The sequence below is a fragment of the Rhincodon typus genome, chromosome 22 (assembly GCF_021869965.1).
Source record: "Rhincodon typus isolate 14 chromosome 22, sRhiTyp1.1, whole genome shotgun sequence".
Taxonomy (NCBI): domain Eukaryota; kingdom Metazoa; phylum Chordata; class Chondrichthyes; order Orectolobiformes; family Rhincodontidae; genus Rhincodon; species Rhincodon typus.
The window spans coordinates 3,653,580-3,679,306 of NC_063353.1; the positions used below are offsets into that span (position 1 = coordinate 3,653,580).

The 25,727-nt window shown below is 41.9% G+C and overlaps 1 protein-coding gene across 2 annotated transcripts in view; it reads right to left on the reverse strand.

Moving 5' to 3' along the window:
• Window positions 1–25,727, reverse strand: part of plxnc1 (plexin C1) — a 115,569-nt gene that overhangs the window by 46,382 nt on the left and 43,460 nt on the right. For both annotated transcript variants that reach the window (XM_048610423.1, XM_020515381.2), the window contains exons 6-17: window positions 25,082–25,247; window positions 24,005–24,113; window positions 19,904–19,994; window positions 19,733–19,816; window positions 13,753–13,845; window positions 13,185–13,272; window positions 11,295–11,356; window positions 9,250–9,389; window positions 7,718–7,900; window positions 2,732–2,822; window positions 966–1,163; window positions 715–870 (exon numbers count right to left, since the gene is read on the reverse strand). In XM_048610423.1, coding sequence (XP_048466380.1) covers window positions 715–870; window positions 966–1,163; window positions 2,732–2,822; window positions 7,718–7,900; window positions 9,250–9,389; window positions 11,295–11,356; window positions 13,185–13,272; window positions 13,753–13,845; window positions 19,733–19,816; window positions 19,904–19,994; window positions 24,005–24,113; window positions 25,082–25,247 — 1,461 coding nt within the window. The remainder of the gene's footprint in view (window positions 1–714; window positions 871–965; window positions 1,164–2,731; window positions 2,823–7,717; window positions 7,901–9,249; window positions 9,390–11,294; window positions 11,357–13,184; window positions 13,273–13,752; window positions 13,846–19,732; window positions 19,817–19,903; window positions 19,995–24,004; window positions 24,114–25,081; window positions 25,248–25,727) is intronic.

Consider the following 25,727-nt stretch of genomic DNA (forward strand, 5'->3'; position numbering starts at 1 on the left):
GTCAGCTCTCTAAAGAAAGAACTATTCAATTTGTCCCATTCTCCTATTCCTTTCCCAAAATTGTGCAAATCTTCCCTTTATAAGCACTTATCCAAACTCTTTTTGAAAGTTTCCATTGAATCTGCTTCCACCAAATGTTCATGATGTAGAGATGCCAGTGTTGGACTGGGGTGGACAAAGTCAGAAATCACACAACACCAGGTTATAGTCCAACAGGTTTATTTGCAATCACAAGCTTCTGGAGCGCTGTCCCTTCATCAGGTGACATGCCATTTCACCTGACAAAGGAGCAGGGCTCTAAAAGCTTGTGATTTCAAATAAATCTGCTGACTATAAGTTGGTGTTGTGGGCTTCTGACCAACTGTTCAGAAAGAGCATTTTAAGAACAACAATCACTGGATAACAAAAACTCATCCCTCTTCTGGGGCCTTTGCTGGGTGTCCTGCTATATGGTAACAATCTTTCCCTACAATTCTGTTCACCAAACTTGAACTGGTCTATCAAACCTCCTCTTCTTGAAGGTTAACAATCTCAGCCTCTCCCATAAGACTGAAGTGCCTCATCCCTGTACTGTTTCAGTAAATCTTTTGAGGTCTTTCTAAGGTCCTGATAGTCTTTCCAAAGGACGGTGGCCAGAATTGGACATACCACTCCAGCTCAGGGCCGCCAGTGATTTGTGAAACGATCTGGTCATACCCACCCCCTTGAACTTACTTCCACTTTGGATATCGAAGAGTCGGATGTAATCTGTTCACATTTTATTCTATCTTCCGTCACTTCTGTAATGTTACATTCTGTTCGGCCTCCCTTGCTCTTCAGAACAGAAATCTTCAGTTCGCTCTTGTCAAGTTTTAAATTATCTTTCTTTTTCTTAAAATAAATAAGACAGCAAAGTTAGAGACAGCCTTAAAGCAAACGAGACCTGAAGAAGGACTTAATAAGTGAGGAAGTTAAATCATTTTTACCACTACAGTTATCACGATTTTTTGGTCATCACGAGCCGTTGTGAAATTGTAGAATTCAGGGTCCTCTTGGTACATCATATTGATCTCTTGCTGCTTTAATCCGAACATATTGAATAACATGGGCTGCTTACCCAGGATTCCCCTGCTCTTAGCAGATGGTGACTGACAGACCCAGATCGAATTATGATGTGAACATTTCTGTCTCACAAACAGAGAAGATTGGTACAGAATAAATAATGTAAAAGATTAACTTGTGCTTTTGCTATTGATGTAAAGGTGAATCAGTTCCGTTGCAACTAAATACAGTGAAGTCACCATGAGTCAAATCCAAGGGGCCCCAAAAATTTGTGCTCAGCGAAGTTTTGAAGGTTCCCACGGCACACAATTTGCCATGGCACAAGCTGGAAGAACAGCGCCTCTTTTTCCACTTGGGGACCCTGCAGCCCTCTGGATTCAATATCAAGTTCAACTTTATGGCTTGAGCTTTCCCATGTCCTTACCCCAACCCGCACGCACCAGGCTTTGTTATCACATCATCTGCTATTACACACAACCGATTGTTAGACATTAACAATCCCCATTAACAGCTATTCACCCTCCTAACCTGATTGTTATCCAATCTCTTGTCTGTCCAACTGTCCTTGTCTCTCTTTGGGCTCTATCTCCACCTATCGTTTACTGCTTAGCCTCTCTATCACCTTATCTTCTGCCTAAAAGCCGATATTTCCTCGCTGCCATCAGTTCTGAGGAAGAGTCACTGGACCCGAAACATTAACTCTGATTTCTCTCCCAAGATGCTACCAAACTTGCTGGGATTTTCCAGCAATTTCCATTTTGGTTGCCAATAAATGTGCCTGTTTGGCCTTGTGTTTCAGAATGGTTAACAAACCCAATGGTAGAATCTCCCACTTTGGTGCATCAATATCACTTTTTATCCAATAGACAACACCTTTAAACTTTAGACACGGTCACCGGATTTCCATTTCTCCACAGGGAGATTTGAGTGTCAAATAGGTTTTTTTTTTGTCCGGGGCCCCTCGACCCTTATGTGGCCTTACTCTGGTCCAGCTGGTTGTGCAACCATGTGACAGGTTTAAGCTAATCTGGAGTCAGCTAATTCAGAATTTCCATTCATCATGGGCATCATAGAGTAATAGAGATGTACAGCACAGAAACAGACCCTTTGGTCCAACTTGTCCATGTCAACCACATATCCTAAATAAATCTAGTCCCATTTGTCAGCATTTGGCCCATATCCCTCTAAACCCAATCTATTCATGTACCCATCAACATGCCTTTTAAATTTTACAATTGTACCAGCCTTCACCACTTCCTCTGGCAGCTCATTCCTTACACGTATCACCCTCTGCATGAAAAACTTCCCCCTTAGATTCATTTTAAATCTTTCCCCTCTCACCTTAAACCTATGCCCTCTGGTTTTGGACTCCCCTATACTGGGGGAAAAGACCTTGACTGTTCACTCTACCCACGTCCCTCATGATTTTATAAACTTCTACAAGGTCACCCCTCAGCCTCCAATGTTCCAGGGAAAATAGTCCCAGTCTATTCAGCCTCTCCCTATAACTCAAACCCTCCAAGCCTGGTAACATCATTCCATTGGATTTGCTATTTTGTGACTGGGAATGTTTGACAGTCAACGGAACTGGAATTTCAAGTTATCCAAATTTGACTCAATGTGATTTCACTGTACTTTATTTGTGATTAACCGAGGAAAGCTGTAGTTACTGAAAATCAAATGAACTCACGCCTGGATCCTTGGAGTTTCTAGTTAATGAAGTCTGCATCCATTCAACCACGTCTAAATTAATCCCACTTACAGTAAGTGCTCGGCCTCCACTGGAAAAAGCAAACCGGAGATGTCAATACATTATAAATGTCAGCAGACAATATGGTTATAGGGCCCCTGCCCTGTTCTTGTTGTGTTTTAATTAGAGGGTGTTTGGGTGTACCAGTCTATAAGAAGATGCTGTTTTAGAGTCTGAGGGCTTTTCAAAGTAACCCTTCCTAAACGGATTTTAACTGTACTGTCTGGTCAACATCACGTGATCATGACATTATCAATCAAATAACTTCCAGTGTACATGCTCAACAGTTAACCCTTTACTCTACACTTCTATTTAGGGTTTAAGCTTTGACAGTGGGATCCTGCTGTGTAGGACCTGTGATTTGACAGTGGGATCTCCCTTCTTGTGATGCTTTTTGCCCTTACAATTCAACCCATTGAGGCTGCACTGACACTCAAAAGAGTATTCCACCCCAGCCCCTGTAATCCCACATTTACCATGACTAATCCACCTAACCTGCACACTACAGGGGCAATTTAGCATAGCCAGTCTACCTAACCTGCGCATCTTTGGACTGTGGGAGGAAACCCACTCAGACACAGGAGAACATGCAAATTCCTCATAGTCAGTCACCCAAGGCAGGAATCGAACCTAGGTCCCTGGCTCTGTGAGGCAGCAGTGCTGACTGCTGAGCCACCATTTTTGATTTGCCATTTTCAAAGAAACTGTGCAGAGTTGATTTACAATGAAGCTGTTGTGTGTCTATTGATTTATCCAAAAGGCATATGTTTAGAGGTTATTTAGTTACTTCTGGATTGAAATTTATTTTTACTTCATCCACTCAAGAATTTATTTGAAAAATTTTAAATATACCTTTGAAATAATTGGATCACTCTGATTTATTCATATCTCTACCCCTAACTGCACTTGAGAAAATAATGGTGAGCTACCTTCCTGAAACATCATAGTGCATTTAGTGTAGGGACACAATGTCATTGAGAAGGCAGTTCCAGGATTTTGACCCAGCGACAGTGAAGGAACGGTGATATACTTCCAAATCAGGATGGTGAGTGACTCGGAGGGGAACTTGCAGGTGCTGCTGCTGCTGGATTTTGGGAATCTGTGGCAGAGTTTACATAAATATGAACAGTTGGACATTTGTAAGTGATGGTTTATTGAGAAGCAGCAGTTTAAAAAAGTATGCAGCAGCAACAATTGAGGATGGTTCACTAATATCAGATGGCAAACAGGCTGATGTTGGCACAAAAATGTATCAGCCTCATTAAAGTTATGAAGGCAGCATTTGTTCCAGTTTCCCACCACTTTCTGGGTCAAAATATATTTTCTCACATTCCCTCTGAATCTTCTGCCCCTTGCCTTAAATCTATGTCCCCCTCCCCAGTCATTGATCCCTCATCAAGGGGAAGAGTTTCTTCCTGTCTACCCTATCTATGCTCCTCATAATTTTATACATCTCAATCATGACCCCTCTTGGTCTCTTCTACTCTAAGGAAAACAATCCCAGTCTGTCCAATCTCTCTTCATAACTGAAACTCTCCAGCCCAGACAACATCCTGGTAAATCTCCTCTGCACCCTCTCTAATGCTACCACATCCCTCCTACGATGTAGATTCCAGAACTGCACACAATACTCTAGCTGTGGCCTAACCAATTTTTTATGCAATTCCAGCATGACCTCCTGCTCTTAAACTCTGTGCACTGGCTAGTAAAAGCAAGTATCCCATATACTTTCTTAAACACTTTATCTACCTGCCCTGTTACCTGTAGGGAGGACGTGATTACATGAACACCAAGGTCCCTCTGATCCTCAGAGCTTCCCAGGATCCTACCATTCATCATGTATTCCCTTGCTTTGTTTGTCCTGCCCAAGTGCATCATCTCACATTTAGCCAAATTGGATTTCATTTGCCACTGATCAGCCCATCTGGCCTGCCCATCTATATCTTCTTGTAATCTGAGGCAATCCTCCTTACTAGTTACCAACCCTCTAATTTTTCCACCATCTGCAAATCATTTCTATAAACCACAAACAGCAAGGGTCCCAACACTGACCCCTGTGTGACCCCGCTGGACACAGACCTCCGGTCACCTTCTGCTTCCTGCCCATCAGCCCATTGTGGATCCAATCAGCCAAATTTCTTTGGATCCCATGGGCTCCTACTTTTGCTCTCAGTCTGCCATGTAGCACCTTATAAAAAGGTGATGGGGGAAGTGATAGCCTAGTGGCATTATTGCTGGACTGTTAATCCAGAGACCCAGATAACGCTCTAGGGTTCCGGGTTCAAATCCTGCCGTGGCAAATGGTAGAATTTGAATTCAATAAATATCTGAACTTAAGAATCTAATGATGACTGTGTATCCATTGTAGATTGTTGGAAAAACCCATCTGGTTCACTAGTATTCATTAGGGAAGGAAACTGTCATCCTTACTTGGTCTGGCCTACATGTGACTCCAGATACACAGCAATGTGGTTGACTCTTAACTGCCCTCTGGGCAATTAGGGATGGGCAATAAATGCTGCCTAGCCAGCAACATCCCTCATCATGTGAATGAATAAAAAAAGCCTTGCTGAAATCAAAATAAATTACATCAAATAGATTTCCCTAATCTATACACATATTCATCTCTTTGAAAAATTCAATCAAACTGGTCAGACATGACCATCCCTTAACAAAATCATGCTGACTGTTCTTGATTAATTCCTGCCTCTCCAAATGCAGTTTAATATAGTTCCTCAGAACTGCTTCCAATAGTTTATTGACTACTACAGCTTCCTGGTTTATCCCTTGTTCCCATCTTGAGTAATGGTACCACGATGGCTGAAAATTTTTGCAAGTGTCCATGCTATTTCCTCCCTTGCCTCACTCAACAGCCTAGGATATATTTCATCTGGCCCTGGAGAAATGACTTCTTTTAAGCCTGCTAGTCGACTCAAAACCTCCTCATGGTCTGTGCTGATTTCTGTAATCAGAGACCCTCTCCCTGTTTTCTATACTCATATCATCCCTCTCACCAATAAACACTGACACAAAGCATTCATTTAGAAGCCTATCCACATCCTCTGGCCTCCCTTTCGAGGTAGCAGTCACAACTGCTGGTATTTGCAGATTTGTTGTGCCTGATACTGTTTGATTCTAGCTAACCATGGGGAGTACACTGTTCCATGTTCTAAAATAAAAACAGAAATTGTCGGCAAAACTCAGCAGGTCCAGCAGCATCTGTGGGCTGAAAGCAGAGTTAACGTATTGAGTCCAGTGACTCTTTACCAGAATGGTTCGCAAACAGAAAAATGTCATACTTATGCTACCAGCAAGGTTTGTTTGTTGGGGGGGGAATGTTGAAGAGGAAGGGGAGAGATGAGCGGATAGGTACAGATGGAGCCTAGAGGGACAGAGAAATATGAAAGGGATAGGTAAACGAAAAGATTATAGACAACAGGCCAGGACAGAAGAAAACCTGAATAAGTGTTTATAAGAGCTAACGGGAGGTAAGAATGACTAGTCTGTGCTGAAAGCAACTTATGTCACAACAGGACCAGGTATGGGGGTGGATAAAAAACATGGAAGAATGGTAGCAGGCTCTAAAGTTATTGAACTCATTGATGAGTCCTAGAGGCTGCAAGGTCTCCAAGTGGAAAATGAGATATTGTTTTTCAAGCTTGCGCTGAGCTTTGCTGGAGGACTGCAGCAGGCTTGAAACAGAGATGTTGTCCAAGGAACAGGGTGGTGTGTTGAAATGGCATGCAACTGGAAGCTCAGGGTCATTTTTGCAGACAGAATGCAGCGAGTTCTGCAAAGCGGTCACCCAGTCTACGTTTCGTCTCCCCAGTGTAGAGGAGACGACATTGTGAGCAGCGAATGCAACAGATTAGAATGAGTGAAGTGCAGGTAAATCACAGCTTCTCCTGGAAGATGTGTTTGTGACCTTGCATAGTGAGGAAGGAAGATGTAAACGGGCAGGTGTTATACCTTCTGCATTTGCAAGGGAAAATGCCATGGGAGTGTGAAGAGATGTTAGGAGTAGAGGAGGAGTGGACCAAGGTATCCTGAAGGGAATGGTTCCTGTGGAATGTTAACAAAGGAGGGGAGAGGAATATGTGTTTGGTCATGGCATCCTGCTGAAGGTGACGGAAATGGCACCTTACAATCCTTTAGATGTGGAGGCTGGTGGGGTGGTAAGTGAGGACCAGATGGACCCTATCATTGTCCTGGGAGGGAAGGGAAGGGGTGAGAACAGAGAGCGGGAGATGGGTTGGACATGCCTAAGGACCCTGTCAACTCCACTAGCAGGGAATTTTCAGCTGTGAAGAAAAAGTGGACATTTCTGAGGGATGGTGGCATCATCAGAAGAGCTGTTACAGAGATGAAGAAACGGTGAGAATGGGATGGAGTCCTTACAGAAAGCAGGATGTGAGGATGCATAATCAAGGTATCTATGGAGTAGGTGGGTTTGTATTGGATATTGGTAGACAGCCTATCCCCAGAAATGGAAACAGAGATGTCAAGGAAGGGAAGGGAGGATTTGGAGATGGACTGAGTGAAGGTGAGGGCAGGATGGAAACTGGAAGCAAAATTGATACATTTTTCCAGTTCAGAATGAGAGAGGGATGCAGCACCGATGATGCCATCATTGTACCAGAGAAAGCATTGTGGGAGGGACTTGCATAAGACTGGAACAAGGAATGTCCCATGTACCATACAAAGATTGGCCTCATGGACACAACTTTGACCTGGAGCAGGTTTGCTCTTTGTCTACCAGACAAGTTTATTGAAATATTAATTGAATTTCAAGGTCCAAATAGTTTGGAAGTTGGGGCAGAACCTTGGGGAAAGACATGAGGTACATATGCAAAATTGCCTGGAATAAGATTCAAAACAACCTAAACACGCAATTCGTCTTCCTCCCACCACAATCAGGAAACCTACCTGATCCAGGAAACTGCTGGGTGCACCTTTGTAATAGAGATGTGTCTGACGTACTGCAGTACAGCAGTTCTGTTTGCCATACAGCTTTTTTCAGAATCATACAACAAACACAGTGTCTTTTTACCACGGGCTGACTCTGGCAATACGCATCTTACTGAGGTGTTGCTGCTAATGGTGCAGTTGCTAGATGTGGGTTAAAAAATATATTGTAGAACAATAATAATTAATAATCACTGTTTACTGTTAAAACATTTTTTTGTGATTGTTTTTATGATCAGGTATCTCTGCTACAGGAGAGAAATTCCTTGAACACTCACAGATCATGGTCAGAGCCATAATGACTGTTAATCTATATTAATAAGCACTCTTCCTCTATAAACAAGGCTAATGTGGATTGAGCGTGGTTCACTCAAGTTGTCCAAAAACTAAAGCCAAACCTTTCCGGACTGAAATTAAGGAAATAAAAGTTGGTATATATGGCAAAATCTGTTCTCTGTCAGCATGACATATATTGTGGTCATGTTCATTGAAATAATAGAATCCCTAACATGTGGAAGCAGGCCATTCAGCCCATTGAGCGCACACCGACCCTCTGAAGAGCATCCCAACCAGACCCACTCCATCGCTGTAGTCCTGCACTTCCCATGGCTAACTCACCTAGCCTGCACATCCCTGGACACTGTGGGCAATTTAGTATGGCCAATCCACCTAACTTGAACATCTTTGGACTGTGGGAGGAAACTGCAGGATCCAGCAGAAACCCCCACAGCCATGGGCAGAATGTGCAAACTTCATACAGACAGTCACCCAAGACTGGAATCGAATTTGGGTCCCTGGTGCTATGAGCCCCTGAATCATCTGAGATACCTCGAGCAGATGCACTGCCACCAATCATTCTTCTTGGCATTAGTCTAATTTACTGACACCAAGTGCTGATGGATATCCACACTTAATTTTCAGCAAATTAATATACAGTATTAATAAACAGAAAAAGTTTATTACAGAGTACTTATTAGTAAATTACATTGTACACAAGTTACATGATAGTCTCTTGCAAGACTTCAGACTGGAGTAAGCACACATTATTGTTAGCTACATTGAGCTTAGCACTGGCAACTGATACTGCAACATTGGTTAACATTGACATATACGTTAGCTCCTACCAGAAGCAGTCTTTTACATACTGATGGGTAGGGTTTACTTTAAATGTCAATTAGCCCTTTGCTGTACTATCTGTCTTATAAAATAGAAGTTTGGAACTTGCTTCATCAAAAGGCTATTATTGCTTGATCAAGTGTTAATGTTAAACCTGGGTATTGATAGATTGTTGTTAGCCAAAGTTATTAAGGGATATAAGACAAAGGCCAGTCTAGGTCACAGATTAGTCATGACCTCATTGGTGGGTCAACATCTTGGCCAAAGGGGTTCTGCTTTCTTTCATGTTGCTGCGTAAAGTCAAAGAATTACCATTTTAGCCAATACAAACAAAACAAAATCTAATTATTCTTATCTTGCTCCAAATTTGCACTTACTTGGCTGTAACAGATTCACTTATTCCTTTGATGTGAATCTTAGCACTCATTCCAACATCTAGACCAGTCCCAGTGATGTTGACCGTGGCTCCCCCAGATATGTACACATGGTTTGGTGTTACAGTTGTAACAACTGGTTCCTTATTGAAGAACAGAGTTTTAGTAATCATGACTTCTTAGAAAAGGAAACTTCTACAGCATCTTTCACGACCTCAGGATGTTCCAAAATCCTTCACAGCCACTGAAGTACTTGTGAAGTGCAGTTGGTCTTATAATGTAGGAATCAAGGGGAAATCAATAAGCACCTACAAAATTCAGCGTGAAAAATGACCAAATAATCTATTTTTCAATTATGTTGGACAAGGAATAAACATTGGCTAGGATCCCGGGGAGAACTGAATTACTCCCCAAGTTGTGCTATAGGATATTTTGTACCCACCTGAAAGCTTCAGTACAGTGTGTCTGATAGCACTAACAACAGTGTAGCACTGCTGTGTCAGCCTCAATTATTTGCTTGTGCCCCTGGATTAGACTTTGAACCCATGAACCTTCTGGTTCAGCCAGGTACAGCTAACGCACAGCGAATACTTTCCTCGTCACCCTCTGCATTTGATACCGTGACATCAAATCCCTTGCAGGCTCATCAATTAATTGCAAGTAATTAACCAAATGAGACTCTACCACATTCAGAAGGTAGCCATGATGTGGAGGTGCTGGTGTTGGACTGGGATGGTCAAAGTCAGAAGTCACGCAACACCAGGTTATAGTCCAACAGGTTTATTTGAAATCACAAGCTTTCGGAGCGTAGCCCCTATGTCAGGTAACTCTTCACCAGACAAGGGGCCATGCTCCGAAAGCTTATGATTTCAAATAAAACCTGTTGGACTATAACCTGGTGTCGTGTGACTTCTGACGTTGACCACATTCAGAAGGTTACTGGAACAAGGTGTAAAACTTTGTTAGAGCAAATGAGATATACGATATGGGAATTGGGTCAGTCTGCAGGCATCTGCTGATGTTTATAGTCCAATCGAATTTTCTCTTATTCCGTCTGCCTTATAGAATCAGAAAATAGGAACTAGAGTAGGCAATTTGGCCTTTTGAGCCTGCTCCACCATTCAATACAATCAGTGCTGATCATCCAACTCGGTCCCTTGTTTCCACTTTCTTCCCATACTCTTTGATCCTCTAAGACCTAAGAACTATATCTAACTCCTTCTTTAAAACATTCAATGTTTTGGCCTCAACCACTTTCTGTGGCAGAGAATACCACAGGCTTCCCACTCTCTGGGTGAAGAAATTTCTCCTCATCTCAGTCCTAAATGGTCCACCCCATATTCTGAGATTGGGACCCCTGGTTCTGGATTCCTTAGTCATCAGGAACATCCTTCCTGTGTTTACCCTGTCTAATCCCGTTAGAATTTTATAGGTTTCTTAATCTCCTGCAGACATGGGTTTGAATCTTAACATGGCAGTTGGTGAAATTTGAATTCTGTTTTGAAAACTCTCGAATTAAAAGCTAATCTCATTGCTGCAAAAATCCATCTGATTCACTAATAACCTGTAGGGAAGGAAATCTGCCATCCTTAGTTGGTCTGACTTACATGTGACTCCAGGCCCACAACCGCATTGCAATTGACTATTAATTGCCTCTGAAAACCACTCAGTTAGAAATGGGCAAAAATGCTGATCTTGTCAGTGATGCCCACATCCCATAAATGAAACATAATTCTGAGGAAGAGAGTGTAAAGACTTGGGAGAAACTCTCTTTACTTCAGGTTATTAACTTCTTAACAGGATACCAGTTTTGGTGAATTGACCACAAGAGTCCAACCCTGAATCTAGCTCACCCAAAGATGAACAGATTATTAAAGGTGGAGAAGAGATAGAACAGTCAACCGTGCACATATTGCAGGACCTGAGACTGAGGCAAGTTGTATTCCTAGAAATTATTCATTCACATTCATAACCATAAACAACACACAATCAAAGCTTTATTTAGACAATTCCAACATGAACCACAGTTAACTTGGAGTATTCCCTACCGTACAAATCCTTTCTGGTGAACAAAAAACACACCCTGGCTTCTGGACATCGCAACTGTAAACTGTTAAGAGAAAAGTCTTAATAGAATTGGAATGTAAACTTGAGTGCAGCAAGGAAGCTTATTTGTCAGTAACATGGTTATTTTCCACAATAAACTGGAAGTGTGCAGCTCCAGTAACACTCAAGAAGCTTGACACCATCCAGGACAAAGCAGCCCACTTGATTGTCATCACATCCATTAGCATCCACTCCCTCCACCATCGACACTTAGTAGCAGCAGTGTGTACTGTCTATAAGATGCACTGCAGAAATTTGCCAAAGATCCTCAGACAGCACCTTCCAAACCCACGACCACTTCCATCCAGAAGGACAAGGGCAACAGATACATAGGAACACCACCCCCTGCAAGATCCTCTCCAAGCCACTCACCATCTTGAATTGGAAATATATCGTCCTTCTTTCAGGGTCACTGGGTCAAAATCCTGAAATTCGCTCCCTAAGGCCATTGTGGGTCAACCCACAGCACATGGACTACAGTGGTCCAAGCAGGCAGCTCACCACCACCTTCTCAAGGGGCAACTAGGGACAGCTAATAAATACTGGTCCAACCAGTGATTCCCATGTCCCACAAGTAAATAAAAAATAACATGCGTTAGGATGGAAACATTTCTATTTATTTTAAAAGCAAACCTTGCAATGTTAATATTTCACAATTGCTCAGAAAAACAATTAGATTAAACAAATAGGTTAATGGGAGTAACAAATGTACACCTGAACACAACCGCTACCAAGTTCACTAGTTTATTAAGAAATGGTGTTTGACCGTTAGGAGGTGAAAGTAGTCTTCGCTGCTTGTCTAAAATAGACAAAGGTCACTGTTCAAGATTCCCAACCTCCATTTCGTCTCAGACCATTGTCAACAACATCGAGATCAAAGGCTAGGTAAAAGGCCAGGGTGTAATTAGGTGATACTTCTGCACAGGACCAAACACAGATACAAATTATAATTTTGTTCATGAAATTATCATTATCAGATCACGGGGCGGCACGATGGCTCAGTGGTTAGCACTGCTGCCTCACAGCGCCAGGAACCCAGGTTCAGTTCCACCCTCAGGCGACTGCCTGTGTGGAGTTTGCACATTCTCCCTGTGTCTGTGTGGGTTTCCTCCAGGTGCTCCGGTTTCCTCCCACAGTCCAAAGATGTGTAGACTAAGTGGATTGGCCATGGGAAATTGCCCACAGTGTCCAGGGATGTTTAGGTTAGGTGGGTGAGACATGGGGAAATGCAGGGGTAGGGGAATGGGTCTGGGTGGGATGCTCTTCAGAGGGGCAGTGTGGACTTGTTGGGCTGAATGGCCTGTTTCCACACTATAGGGATTCTATGACTCTATCAGCCATGATCTCACTGAATGATGGAAAAGTCTCATGGGTTAGCCTACTTCTTATGGTCTAACACAGAATTGTCGGGCTCCATTTCGTGGTGGAGGCGTGGGGAGAAACACATAAAATTTGAGATCAAGACTACCCCAGTTTGGCTGGCTTGCCCCCACAGTTATGTAACAGCTACAAGACTGTTAACTGGCTTGAAGAGAGACTTCGATCCCCATTCAGAAGCAAGCTCCATCTTAGTGGGCTGGCAAAGTTAAGCAGGGTCAGGGGGGAGGCATTGCCAGGAACCCCATGGCATAGCACCCAATTTTACGACACATCCCCACCCACATGCCAACCCACGCCCAGCCTTTTGTGTCTGTACAAGGAGCCAGGTGATCATAGATATCTGGGGTTTACAGCCGAGGTTTCAGCCTCATCGCTACATACAGGATTGAATGTCTGTTAAAAGACTGAAGCTGAATCTGATCTCCACTGTTAAATTCTAAAGGATCAATTACCTGTGATATTGTTCGGATTATCAATAATGTAGCTGGAATTTTTACTGTAGACAACATTCACAGGAATGAGCCGTCTTTCATTCACAAACTGCAAAATATAAGCAACAATGTCCAATTTAGTAAATGATCACAGATCCTCACATGCATTTTTGTTAAATTAACATTGAAAAAAAATCAAGTGCCGACAAAGAGCTGTGTTTACAGGTTACCCACGAAGGAAGAAGGCAGTCCCTAAAACAGGGCACCATGACATTGGCGTTGTGTCTGTGCATGCTTGTATCCTGCTGTGATTTTCACTAGTACCTAGGAAGGTGCTGGGAGGGTTACCAGTCCTGATGGAGACAACAGTACAGACCCAAAAAAATTCCAAATGGTTACCCACACTAACACCACACTGGCAAGTGACACCTCTCATTCTTCAAATTGCAAATTAATTGATGAAAGTTAAAAGTTAAATCATGAATCAGGTTGATATTTCACTAAACACAGTCAAACAGTGAAAGATCAAGGGAGTGCAGGCTGAGAAAACACAATGAACTTTTCAATCAATGTAACCCATTACACGAACCTGAGGCCTGACACACTGGATGACAGATTCCCTGATCCACTTGGCCGCTTGTGACTTCCCATCAAACGTACAATTCAGGTCAACATTAGAATTCTGCAAAACATTGTATTGTGAAGCTTCCTCAAAGATTTATAATTTAGGATACAACTTTCCATCCATTATTAACAAAGTTGCAGCAGAAAATTTACAAAATCATAATCCAACCAGGCAGACGCAACACCATTTCGTGCACGGGAAATCCTGTTTGATAAATGTATTCGAGCTCTTCGAGGACGTAACAACTGGAGTTGGGAAAGGAATGCAGCATGTTTGGATTTCTGAAAGGCATTTGACAACTTGCCACATTACAAGTTACTTGTCAAATGCTCATTGTGTTAAAAGTCACATATTAGCATCGATAACTAACCGATAGGAAATAGAGGGTGGAATTTAATGGAATTGGAAGTGGTCAGCATTTAATCAGGTGCAGGGTGCGAAACTTATCCCCTTTCTAACTCTGTTTCAATCAGGTTTGAGCCAGGAAGGTACATGGACAGCCTTCCTGCCTGGATACTAGTCGAATACCGTCACCTCACTATTGATGAAATTCAGCCAGCAGTAGACAGAAGACATGAAGCCCTGAAGGGAAAACCCTGTGAGGTTGGCTCATGAACTCTCAGGGGCGGGAGTCCCTCGTTCAAAGATCATTTACCAAGGGTCTACACATTGGGAAGAAAGTGGGGTTTGCTTAGAACCTGCCCTTTCTCCCAGACAACCTGACTCTGCACTCCTAGCCAGAGATCCCATCCCTCCTCATTCACCCAAGGTGATCCTAAGCCTGTGATCAGTTCACTGCTGGCAGCTTCCAGCACCAATGGAGGCAGAGGTGACACGGGGCACATGCCAGTTCTCTAGCCAGCCCACAAGAACCCTGTTGACAGGATGGATGTCTCACTTTCACATAGACAAGCTGTAACCAGCGGATTGCCACAGGGATGAATCAATGCTGCGGTCTCCATCTGTATTGCTCTATATGAATGATTTAAATGAAGGAGACAAGTGCACTATAGCAATGTTTACTGGTGATACAGAAATGTCTAGGAAAGCAAGTTGTGAGGAGGAATCAACAAAAGCGATGTCAATAGGTGCAGTGAGTGGGCAAAAAAATTTTGCAGACAGTATAGAATGTGGAAAAACAGAAAGTAACAGAGCAGATTTTTAATCTACAATGCCAGTACTAATTGTGCACTTAAAATGCCCATTGTAATCAAGAATCAACTGATCTTTAAGATCAGGGGTTGGGGTTTTACAGAAAGATACATTCCCAGTTCCTTTGCTCGAAGGAAATGGTGCTGTTGAGCCCACTGACCCAAAGTCCAGCTACTCAGCAGCAATAACATGCTGAGAGCAGTCTTCATGGATTCAGAGTGAGACCTCTGGCCCCGTCAGATGTGGGAGACCCAGCCCACAGGACTGCCAATAAATTAACCGGCTCCTCTGAAATCCCAGCAACACCTGACCGAGTGGAGAAACGCCATGACGCCTGGACTTGGGTATGCCTGGACGGGTCTCATGGTGCAACCCAGTGAGAGGGAAGGCTGGTGTATGGACAGGTCTGAGAGCACAGGGGCATGGTGATTGCTAAATTGGTGTGGGGGGGGAGTGTTAAACTTGGGAGGATGGGTGCAATGAGCCTCTAAAGGAGGCAATACCCAGTTACTGCCTGCCAGCAGCCTGCCCTGCCTCTACCTTCCCCTGCCCAATATAAATCAGTAGCAGAGGAATTCATTGGTCACTTCAGAGCCTCAATGGGTCCAAAGTGGGCAGGCTGCCTGGCACCTTTCACATCCTCGGTAACCTCAGACGGGTCAAAGGTGGTTGTAAAGGTGGCTCTAAATTGGATTTTAACCTCATGAACCAAGCTACCCTCACTTTGAACATGCTGGATGTGCTGGGAAAGGTTGGGATATAAAATCGAAAGATTCTTAGGGGACTTGACAGGGTAGATGCTGAAAGATTGTTTCCCCTTCCAGAAGAGCCTAGGACCAGAGGACATCATCTCAGAATAAGGAGTCACCATTTTAAGACAGAGATCAGGATGGATTTATTGTCTAAGAGGGTTGCGAATCTGTGGAATTCTTTCCCTCAGGGAGCCCTCAAGGCTGGGTCATTAGGTATATTCAAGGCTGAGACAGAGAGACTTTTAAGCTGTAAGGGAATCAAGGATTATGGGAAAAAGGCAGAAAAGTAGATTTGAAGATTATCAGATCAGCCGTGATCTCATTGAATGGTGAAGCAGACTTGATGGGCCAAATCACCTACTTCTGCTCCTGCATCTGACGGTTTATAGGTGCACCCACAGTGCTGTTAGAATGGCTGTTCGAGGGTTTTGACTCATTTGTTACTCATGAAACTGCAGATGAGGGTCACGCATGGTTGCAGAAATGCTATTGCCCAAGTGTAAGTTACTTTTTGAGCTACAGAACATGAATTGACAGACCGTACAGTTAATTGAAAACTCTTTCACAGAAGGCATGTCAGACTTCATTGCACTTCTTGTCACTTCAGAAGTCAAGAATATCAGCCAAACACTTTTCAGTATCAGCCAAGATATTAATTAAGTTTAACAGGGAATTGAGTAATTTTCTATAGTGATATAAGGGGCAGCAAATTGTCCAATGCATTAGAGATGGGGAAGGGGACTGCCTGGATTGTTCTATGCACTTTTGTTTATTTGATGGACTGAAGGGCCTCCATTGGTGCAATAGGACTCTGTGACCAGGAATCTAGATCAAGACCATCATGCTCCTTGGAAACTCCCTCTGAACTCTTTTCACACAACCTGCGATGAGGTATTTCTCAAAGAATTTAGCAATCTTTCTGTTCAGGAAAAAAGTTTTTAAAAAATGCTGCCATGCCATTGACCTTGTGATTACAAGCCCGTGAAGCAGAATTCCTCCTTGCACACAGCACTAAGAGGAACCAGCTTGCTGAAACAGGAAATCAGTTGGTTCATATTTATAATATCTGCGAGGAGTCATACACTTGTTCTGCTCCAATCTTGTTAGTCAGACGAGAACTGATGATCTTTACAACTTTTAGGTACAACACAGAGGATTAATCACATCGTAAGTGTTTAATGTACACCCATTAGTTCCGAGCAATTTGACAATTCCTTTTATCTATTTATTGGATGCATCACATCTGAGAGTGATATTCCTTGCCCATCCCTGGTTGGTTGAGGACATTCTTACAGAATCATGGAATTTTACTGTCCAAAAGGAGGCCATTCAATCCAACGTGTCTGTACCGGCTCCCAAGGGAGCTACCCAACTAGTCCCATTCTCCAGCTTTATTTCTGGCCTGCTAACTTCATCCTTTTCAAATATATATCCAGCTCTCTTGTGAAACCTCCTAAGAAATCTGCCTCCACCACTCTCCCAGCCAGCATGTTCCAAATCCTAACAACTCCTCACTCCAAGCTCTCTTGCTGACAATCTTGAACTTGTGATCCCATATTGCTGCAGCATGTGTGGTGAGGAGCTGCCACAGTGGGTCAGAGGTCCCAACACCTGACAAACTGGCCTCGGGTACAATGACCAATGCCCATGTTAGGATGGGTGGTCAGTTGAAGGGGAGCTTGGAGATGGTGATCTTCCCAAGTAGCTGCTCCCATTGCCCTTCTAGGTGCAACTTTGCTACTTGCAATAATGGTTCAAGGACTCAGTTCACAATAGATGGCCTTTCTTTAATTGATTTATACGAATTATTCTTGTGGTATTATTCCTAAAAAATTTTGCAATCAGGATGTTAGCTCAAAGTACTTTTCCCCTTCAAAAAAGAACTTTGAGAAGAGACTAAATACCCAATCCTAGCTAAAAATGTTAATTTTTAATGAATGGCAACCCCCACTTTGACCTTGCTGTTTCAAGCCATGAACTAAACATGGAAACATAGAAGATAGGAGCAGGAGTAGGCTATTCAGCCCTTCGAGCCTGCTCCACCATTCATTTTGACCATAGCTGATCATTTAACCCAATACCCTAATCCTGTCCTGTTCTCCTGTCCTTTGATCCCATTAGCCACAGAAGCTATATTGAAAACACATAAAGTTTTGACCTCAACCACCTTCTGTTGTAGTGAATTCCACAGGGTCCCCACTCTCTGGGTGAAGAAATTTCTCCTCAACTCAGTCCTAAAAGGTTTCATTCTTATCCTTGAACTATGACCCCGGTTCTGAACTCCCCCACCGTCTGGAATATCCTTCCTGCTTCTAACCTGTAGAGTCCTGTTAGAACTTGATAGGTTTATAAGATCTTCTCTCATTCTTCTAAACCTCAATGTCCTAACTGACTCAATCTCTGCTCATATGTCAGTTCTGCCAACCCAGGAATCCATTTGGTAAACTTTCACAGCACTCCCTGCACAGCATAAACGTCCTTCCCAACATAAGGAGACCAAAACTGCACATAATACTTCAGGCAAGGTCTCATCAATGCACTGTATAATTACAGCAAGACATCCTGGTTCCTGTATCCAAAACATCTCACTATGAAGGCCAATACACAGTTTGCCTTCTTCACCGCACTTACTTTCAGCAAATGGTGCATGAGGACACTCAAGTCTTGTTGAACATTCCTCTCTCTCAAATTACAGCTATTTAAATGGAGCAGAGGTGATGGCCTAGTGGTATTATTGCTGGACTGTTGATCCAGGCAATGATCTGGGGACCTAGGTTCAAATCCTACCATGGCAGATGGTGGAGTTTGAATTCAATGGATATGTGGAATTAGGAGTCTAATGATGACCATGAAACCATTGCTGATTGTCAGGAAAAAAACCCATCTGGCTCACTAATATCCTTTAGGGAAGGAAATCTGCCATCCTTACCTGGTCTGGCCTATATGTGACTCCAGACCCACAGCAATGTGGTTGACTCTTAGCTGCCCTCTGGGCAATAAATGCTGCCTAACCAGTAACACCCTCATCCTGTGAATGAATAAAGAATAAAAAAAATCCACCTTCCTTTTTTGTCCCAAAGTGGATAGCCTCACATTTTTCCACATTATGCTGCATCTGACATGCATTTTCCCATTCTCTCACCCTGTCCAAATCACACTGCAACATCTCTGCATCCTCATCAAAGCTCACCTTTCCACCCAGTGTGGTGTCATCTGCAAATTTTGAGATTTTTACATTTAGTTCCCTCATGTAAATCATTACCAAATATCGTGAATAGCTGGGATACTAGTAATGTTCCCTGTCATTGCCTACCATTCAGGAAAAAAAAACTATTTATTTCCACTCTTTATTTCCAGTCTGCAAACTAATTTTCTATCTATTGCAATACACTCCCCTCAATCCCATGCACTTTAATTTTAAACATCAATCTCTTTCGTAGGAGCCCTTCTTAAAGTTCAAATATTCCACTGGCTCCCCATGATAGTTTGTAGTTACATCCTCAAAGAATTCCAGTAACTTGGTCAAGCACTATTTCCCCTTTGTAAATCCACATTGTTTTCTATATGCTCTACCATAAAATCCTCGATAATAGACCCTAGCATCTTTTCCACTACAGACATCAGTCTCACTGGTCTACAATTCTGTTTTCTCTTTATTTCCCTTCTTATATCATGGGGTCACATTAGCTTCCCTTCAATCTAAAACTATGGCAAACAGTTTGATTTTTCTCATCAAATTCATTTCACTACTGAATGAAATGCTCTATCCCTCAGGAAGAAAGAACCTGAAGAAAAGCACCTATTGTGACCCAAAAACATCCCAAACCACTTGAGAGAATGAAGTACTTTTTGAAGTGTAGTCACCATTATAATGGAGGAAGATGGCAGCTGTAATGCACAATAAACCCCATACAACAGCAATGTTATAAATACCAGATAATCCACTTTAGTGATGTTAGTTGACGGATGAATATTGGTGAGGACACTGTTCTTATTCATTATAGTCCCGCTATAGATATCGGAGTTACTGTAAGACTTACTTTCAGCACTTCTGCATGAGTCAGAAAAATGTCAAGATTTTCTGAAGTCCGACTTAATTGCACTTTGTAAATTTGAGGGCAGAACTGAAATCAAAACATAGTTCATCATATTAATTATGGGCTAGTTTTCTTTTTTGAAAACAATGCCATCAGTCAGTAATGACTGGTTACCTGTTGAGTATTCCCACTGCAACTTGAAGTGTAAGTACATCGATGTTCTACTGCACACCAGTGACATCCAGATTTAATACAATCAGTACATCTGGTTAAGGAAAGGAAGAAAATAAACTGACTTTAACACCTGGAAATTATAGTTAGATGCAGGAATAGCACCACATAAATGAGTCCAATCGGCCCAGCCAATCTGTGCCAGCATTTGCTCAGGAATCAGTGGAAGGGTTAAAGATGAGTAGAGGTGTCAGAAGTCAGCTCACATCTAGAGACCAAGAGATTAGAATTAGAATTAGAACTAGGTTTATTGTCACGTGTACTCAAGTACAGAAGCACAAGAGTACAGTGAAAGGTTTACAATGTCACCTTCTCATGGCGCCATCTCAGGTACAAAATACTTAGGTACAAATCTTAGATACAGTTAGGAAGGTGAAAAGGTCAAACCCTTCTGATAATTCAACTAAAACACAAGCCTCAATCTGTTAAAATGGGACTAGGGGTTTCACCTCTAATAATTACCCTTGAAACACCCAGAGAAGCTTGTCTTTCCCCTTGTAATCTATTAAATGAGTGAGTAAAAGAGCGAAAATCCCTGATCTCCACTTTACAGGTAACAAGAAACAATTTATTGATTTAACCCAACAATGAACAAATTAACAGAATTACTAACAAACCGACAATTTCCCTTATGCTACTAAATACCTCCTAACTGGTCTAAATTCTACTGGAATACTGTTCAAATAAACACAAGTCCTATTTAATAAACTCAATTAATAAGACAACAAAGAATTATAACTTAATCTCTGCAAGTTCGCACAGACTGTTTTCTGGAATATTCTGTCGTCTCCGTTCTCTTCACAAACGCCTTTCTTTTGCTAATTCTGCCACCTGGGTTGTTTTATGTCTATAATTTCTTCAATGATGACTTTGAGCTAAAACACCATGGTACCTTTGATTAATCAGATGGGCTTTCTCTGAGAGCTGAATGGTGCTAACTCTGGGAGGTGGCGGATGTCTCTCTCTTTCAGATGGCAGTTGGCTCTCCCCAATTTTCCAAATGCTGACGTCTTATATACCCATAATGACACAATCAAACTCTTATAATATGATTGATTTCAGGTTGTCAACACCATCAGATTTAAATTCAATTGGCTTTCTGTATCTAGGTGCTTGGTTTAAATTAATTGGCCAAATTCAAACTTGTTGTCTTGGAAAAAGTGCTGCTTGACTGCTCAATACAAAATGTTTCCATTCGGGCACTCTCTGTGCACCTTCATTTATAAACTTCCAAGCACAGACAAAACTCAAGGTCTTACAGGGAACGACTGCACTCTTTTCCCCACGATCATTTTTACCAACAAATTCTAACTTCCGGCCTTCCAATTTATGAATAATCTATCCAATTTTGTAACAATACAAAAAGAGGAATAAAAAAGAAAAGAAGTTGCATTACCTTACAGAGATTAATATATAAGTTGGAAATAAGACATAGTTAAAAGGATAAACATTACAGATAGATAAACAAATTACAAATAAACATTACATTGCAGTAGATCAGTGCAAGGGCTTCCACATGTGATCTGACTGGCCTCGCAACCTCTGTCCAACCAGATCACAGAAAGCATATAACTTCAACACCAAAGTACAGCATAACAATATGGGACATGGACAATCTCCTGTATTGACCACCAGTGTCCCAGGTGGTTTATATGACATAGTAAGGACTTCCAATCTAAAGAACAGTCAAGGAACAGGCTGGAATCAGGTCATTGTTTTCCCTGCATAATCTTGCATGACAACTCTCACACAACATTCTCCTCAACTGGTTCCAATGAGACTTTTTAAAAGAAGATGATATTTCTCTCGAACCATGGTTCTGTTGTAAGTTATTGCACCTGGCCAAGTTCACATCCAATGTGGGCCATGTGTTGCTCATCTTTTCCCTCAACTCCACTTTCTTTACCATCCCCATAAACCTTGATCTCTCTTGTATGCCAAAAAGATATCAATCTCAGTCTTGAATCTGTTCAATGACTGAACATCCACAGTTCTCTGGATTACAAAATTCCAAAGATTTACATCCCTTTGGATGTGTTGATAATGGGATGGATATGGTACATGCTAATTAGCTAAATGGTACACTGTTGGTCATCTTCCCCATGGGATTTATCACATCCACTGAGTGCCTCCAACAGGGCAGCACTTCCTCAGTACTGTACTGAAATTGACAGCCTGGCTCAAGTCATAGGAGTGGGACTGGGAACAAAAAAAGGCTTGGAAAACCCACTGAGCCAAGCAGCCTCTGTGAAGGGAAACAGAGTTAACATTCAAGTCAATGACCTGGATGCTGAAAAGGCCTACTGAACTGAAACATTGACATTGTATTTTGCTTCTGAGCTAGAGTTAGCTGCCTGACTCAGATGTGCTTTGTGAATATTTAGTCTGAGATTTATGTGTTTTAGTAATTTAACTTCTGATTTACAAAATTAAAGTTTGTTAGGACAAAATTGGATAACTGCAACCAAAACACTTTGAAGTCTAAGGTACTTAATGGTTCAAGTAATGTTGCTTTAAGGGGTTAAGAAACTAAGATAATTAATGTGCTGGGCTTTAATGATTGTCAGAGACATAAAATAAATGGCCAGTCAGAAGGTTAATCATATTTATTGTGTAGAACCACAAGAGACAGAACAATAAAACCAGTAAGGTGACTTAATTCACTGGATCTGCAAAACTTTCAGTAACAAGGGAGTTTGAACCAAATTGGCTGAAAAGAATTCTGTAAGGCCTAAAGGTCAGATTATGGATAGCCCAGAGCAGGCTATGTTGTCATGGAGATTAGTGGAGTTTAGGAAGGCTCTCTGTTTTAAATTTATCTGAGTGTTCGCTGGGAGAAGTTAGCTGTGGTTTGAAACTGGAAGGGTATTAAAGCAAAGAAATGGCTTTGACCAGCCTGAAGCTGTTAGCAGACTCCTGGCAATTAGGACAAGAAAAGTCTCTGGAGCCTTTGACAGTTCAGTGCAGCCAAGAATGTCAGAAAGAAGCCCTTAAAAGGAACATTTTCTTGAAGTAGCTGAGATTGATTGAAGCTTGGAGAAATAGAGTGGTAGCAGTATCACAAGCTGTGGGGAATCTGGTGTCTGGGGAAGAGATTAAATGAGCAGTGATTGAAGGATTTGAGTCAGAAATGTTTCAAGGGCATTCCAAAGTTAGATCTTTGAAACTGAAGAATTTGAACCCCTTGTAAAAGAGACTGGGTTTAAATGGGATCTAGTGACTCAAAGGTCAGTAACATCTATGTAGCATCTGTTTTGACGCATTTGACCAATTAAAGTACAATCTCTAGGGTGCTTGACCACAGTTTCAATGTTAATTCATATTTAGCTGATGTTAATCCTGAATGTTCAAGTATGAGTTGTACACATAATGTGAATTATTTTTATATTCTAACTTTGTATAATAAACTTGTTTGATTGATCAAATCCATGGAGCCACGTGACTTTATTCTCTTGTTAAGTACTTAGAATCTCAAACTTCATCCACTTTAAGCAAAAACTTATTGACATACCAAAAACTTGGCAGTCTTGTCTGGGATTATAACATGTGAAAGTGCTACTACTGAGCCACTACTGTCTGAAACAAGTACCTTTGGCAAACCACTCGTTTAATTATTCTCCCTTAGTTCTCAAACATGGACAGTTAGCAAATTAACTGGCAATGCCCAATGTTTAGGAATGCAGGGTAGCTTAATTAAATCAATGTGACAACTACGTTGACAATAGAACATAGATTTCCATAAGCATCAGCAGCCACTCAGTGTGGTCACATCCCTCACCTGATTAGACAATACAGAAAGGATCAGTTCCAATTTAACCTTGTCCCCTTAGTAGAAGGGAGCTTGTTGTAAAGACTCTGATCTTGCACTTAATCCTAACCTGAAGCAGTGCCTAAATTCCTCTAGAACTCAATAATACAGAAGAAACAGGTGCTTTTAGCGACTGGTACAAATGCTTTTCAGAAATCATTCAGATTTTAGTTTTCTCTGCTTCTCCTCAACTAAATCAAAGACTTCACTTTATGTAAACGAGGTGCCACACTTACGGAATGTTTGTCTGCTGAGATGTTGCAATCTTGTAGCAGTTATGGACAGTGGACTGGTTGTCAAAGTTCAAGGAGCCAGATTTAACAGACACCTCAATAATCATTGGATCTACAAGGAACAGACAAGAAGCATGTGTTAAAGGCATCTCACTTTGCAAAATGTGAAGCCCTGCATTAACTCAGGATGGGCAGGTTGTGAGTAAACCTCGAGGGGTCAAGTGGTTTAGGGCCTCAGGCCCTAAACTTCATTCAGACTTCATTCATATTTCTGTGCTTCCCTCCATCAGGACTGTTTTGAGTTCTTTTACTGATCTGGGCAATGCGGCGGTAACCAGATTTGAAATTGGCTAGATTACATAATGAATTTTCTGAAATCAATACAACAGCGGGAAATCAATAGGGAGAAGGGAATAGTGCCCCCAACAATGTTGATGAGGGGACAGATGTTGTCGAGTGGAGTACAAGAGACAGAAATCCTGTGGGGAAAATCAAAAGGCCCCAAGGTATCATTTTTGCCAGGAAGGGATTTTCTGCTTTTATGGGCCACGAATACTTGTCCCTCTCCTCTCTCCATGCTGTATGTCACCATCTTGTACTGGAGGATTTAAGGCTTCTGCGGCCTCCCAAACCAGGGTGTTAAAATGGCAGTGTGGTGTCCAACATCTTTGGGCTGCGACTATCTCATTTCAATGAGGTGCCCACCTGCCTGCGATGGGCAGCTCTACACTGTCAGAATCATGGAGGTTAGAACGGTGATGGGGCAGCAAAGTGCCCTGGATGCCACCCACCACAATTTTAACAAGTTGAACTCGCCACATGGGCTGGTTTAAAATCAGGGGACACCAGGGACAAGGAGGGTTTCAGTATTTCATTGGCTGTAAATTTAATGATTAAACAGCACTATTGTTGCAACAACTGGAAAGCTTTGATCATGGATTAAATAGAGGCCCCTCCTCTATTTATTTTAAATCTTGAACAGCCTCTACTTTGCAGAACGGTCAGCAACTTTGATCAGTTCAAGGATTTCCTAAAACCTGAGTACTCCAGCTAGAATTAAATGTAGTGTTGGCTGAGTACCTGGCTGCTCTTTGAGCTGAGCGTAGTTCTCGGAAACATTGCAGGGACATTCAGTTGTGAAGTTGCCTGTGCAAATGACTTTCTTGTTTCCAACGTTCGTCACTGTACACGTTGCATTTTGTTTAATGACATTGTTGAATTTTGATGTTACTTTGACTGTAAAGAGCTAGTGAAAAAAAGTTTCGCATGAAAATACAGTCACAGAATGAATCCACAGGCTTAAGGCATTGCAACAACAACATTTGATTTCATTTCCATAGTGTCTTTACATAGAATGTAGAAACAGTCCATTTGGCCCAAGTGGTCTAGGATGGTCTTTATGTTCCATGCGAGATTCCTCCCACTGTCTTCATTTAAAGGTATCAACATAGCCTTCCATTCCTTTCTCCCTCGTCCTTTTATTTAGTTCTTATTAAATACAACCATATTATTTTCTTCACGTACTCCGTGGCTATAATCCGTAATGATTCCCAAATTCTAACCTCTTTTTTCTTAGTGACTGTCTTAAATTTAAGGCAATCTATTTCAAGTTTCCCTAATAACCTTCACTATTGTTTATCCTGCCAAACCTTTTCATGATTTTTAAACACCTCTTTTGGTCACCTCCTAGTTGTCTCTTTTCCTAAGAAAAAGCAACATAGGAAAA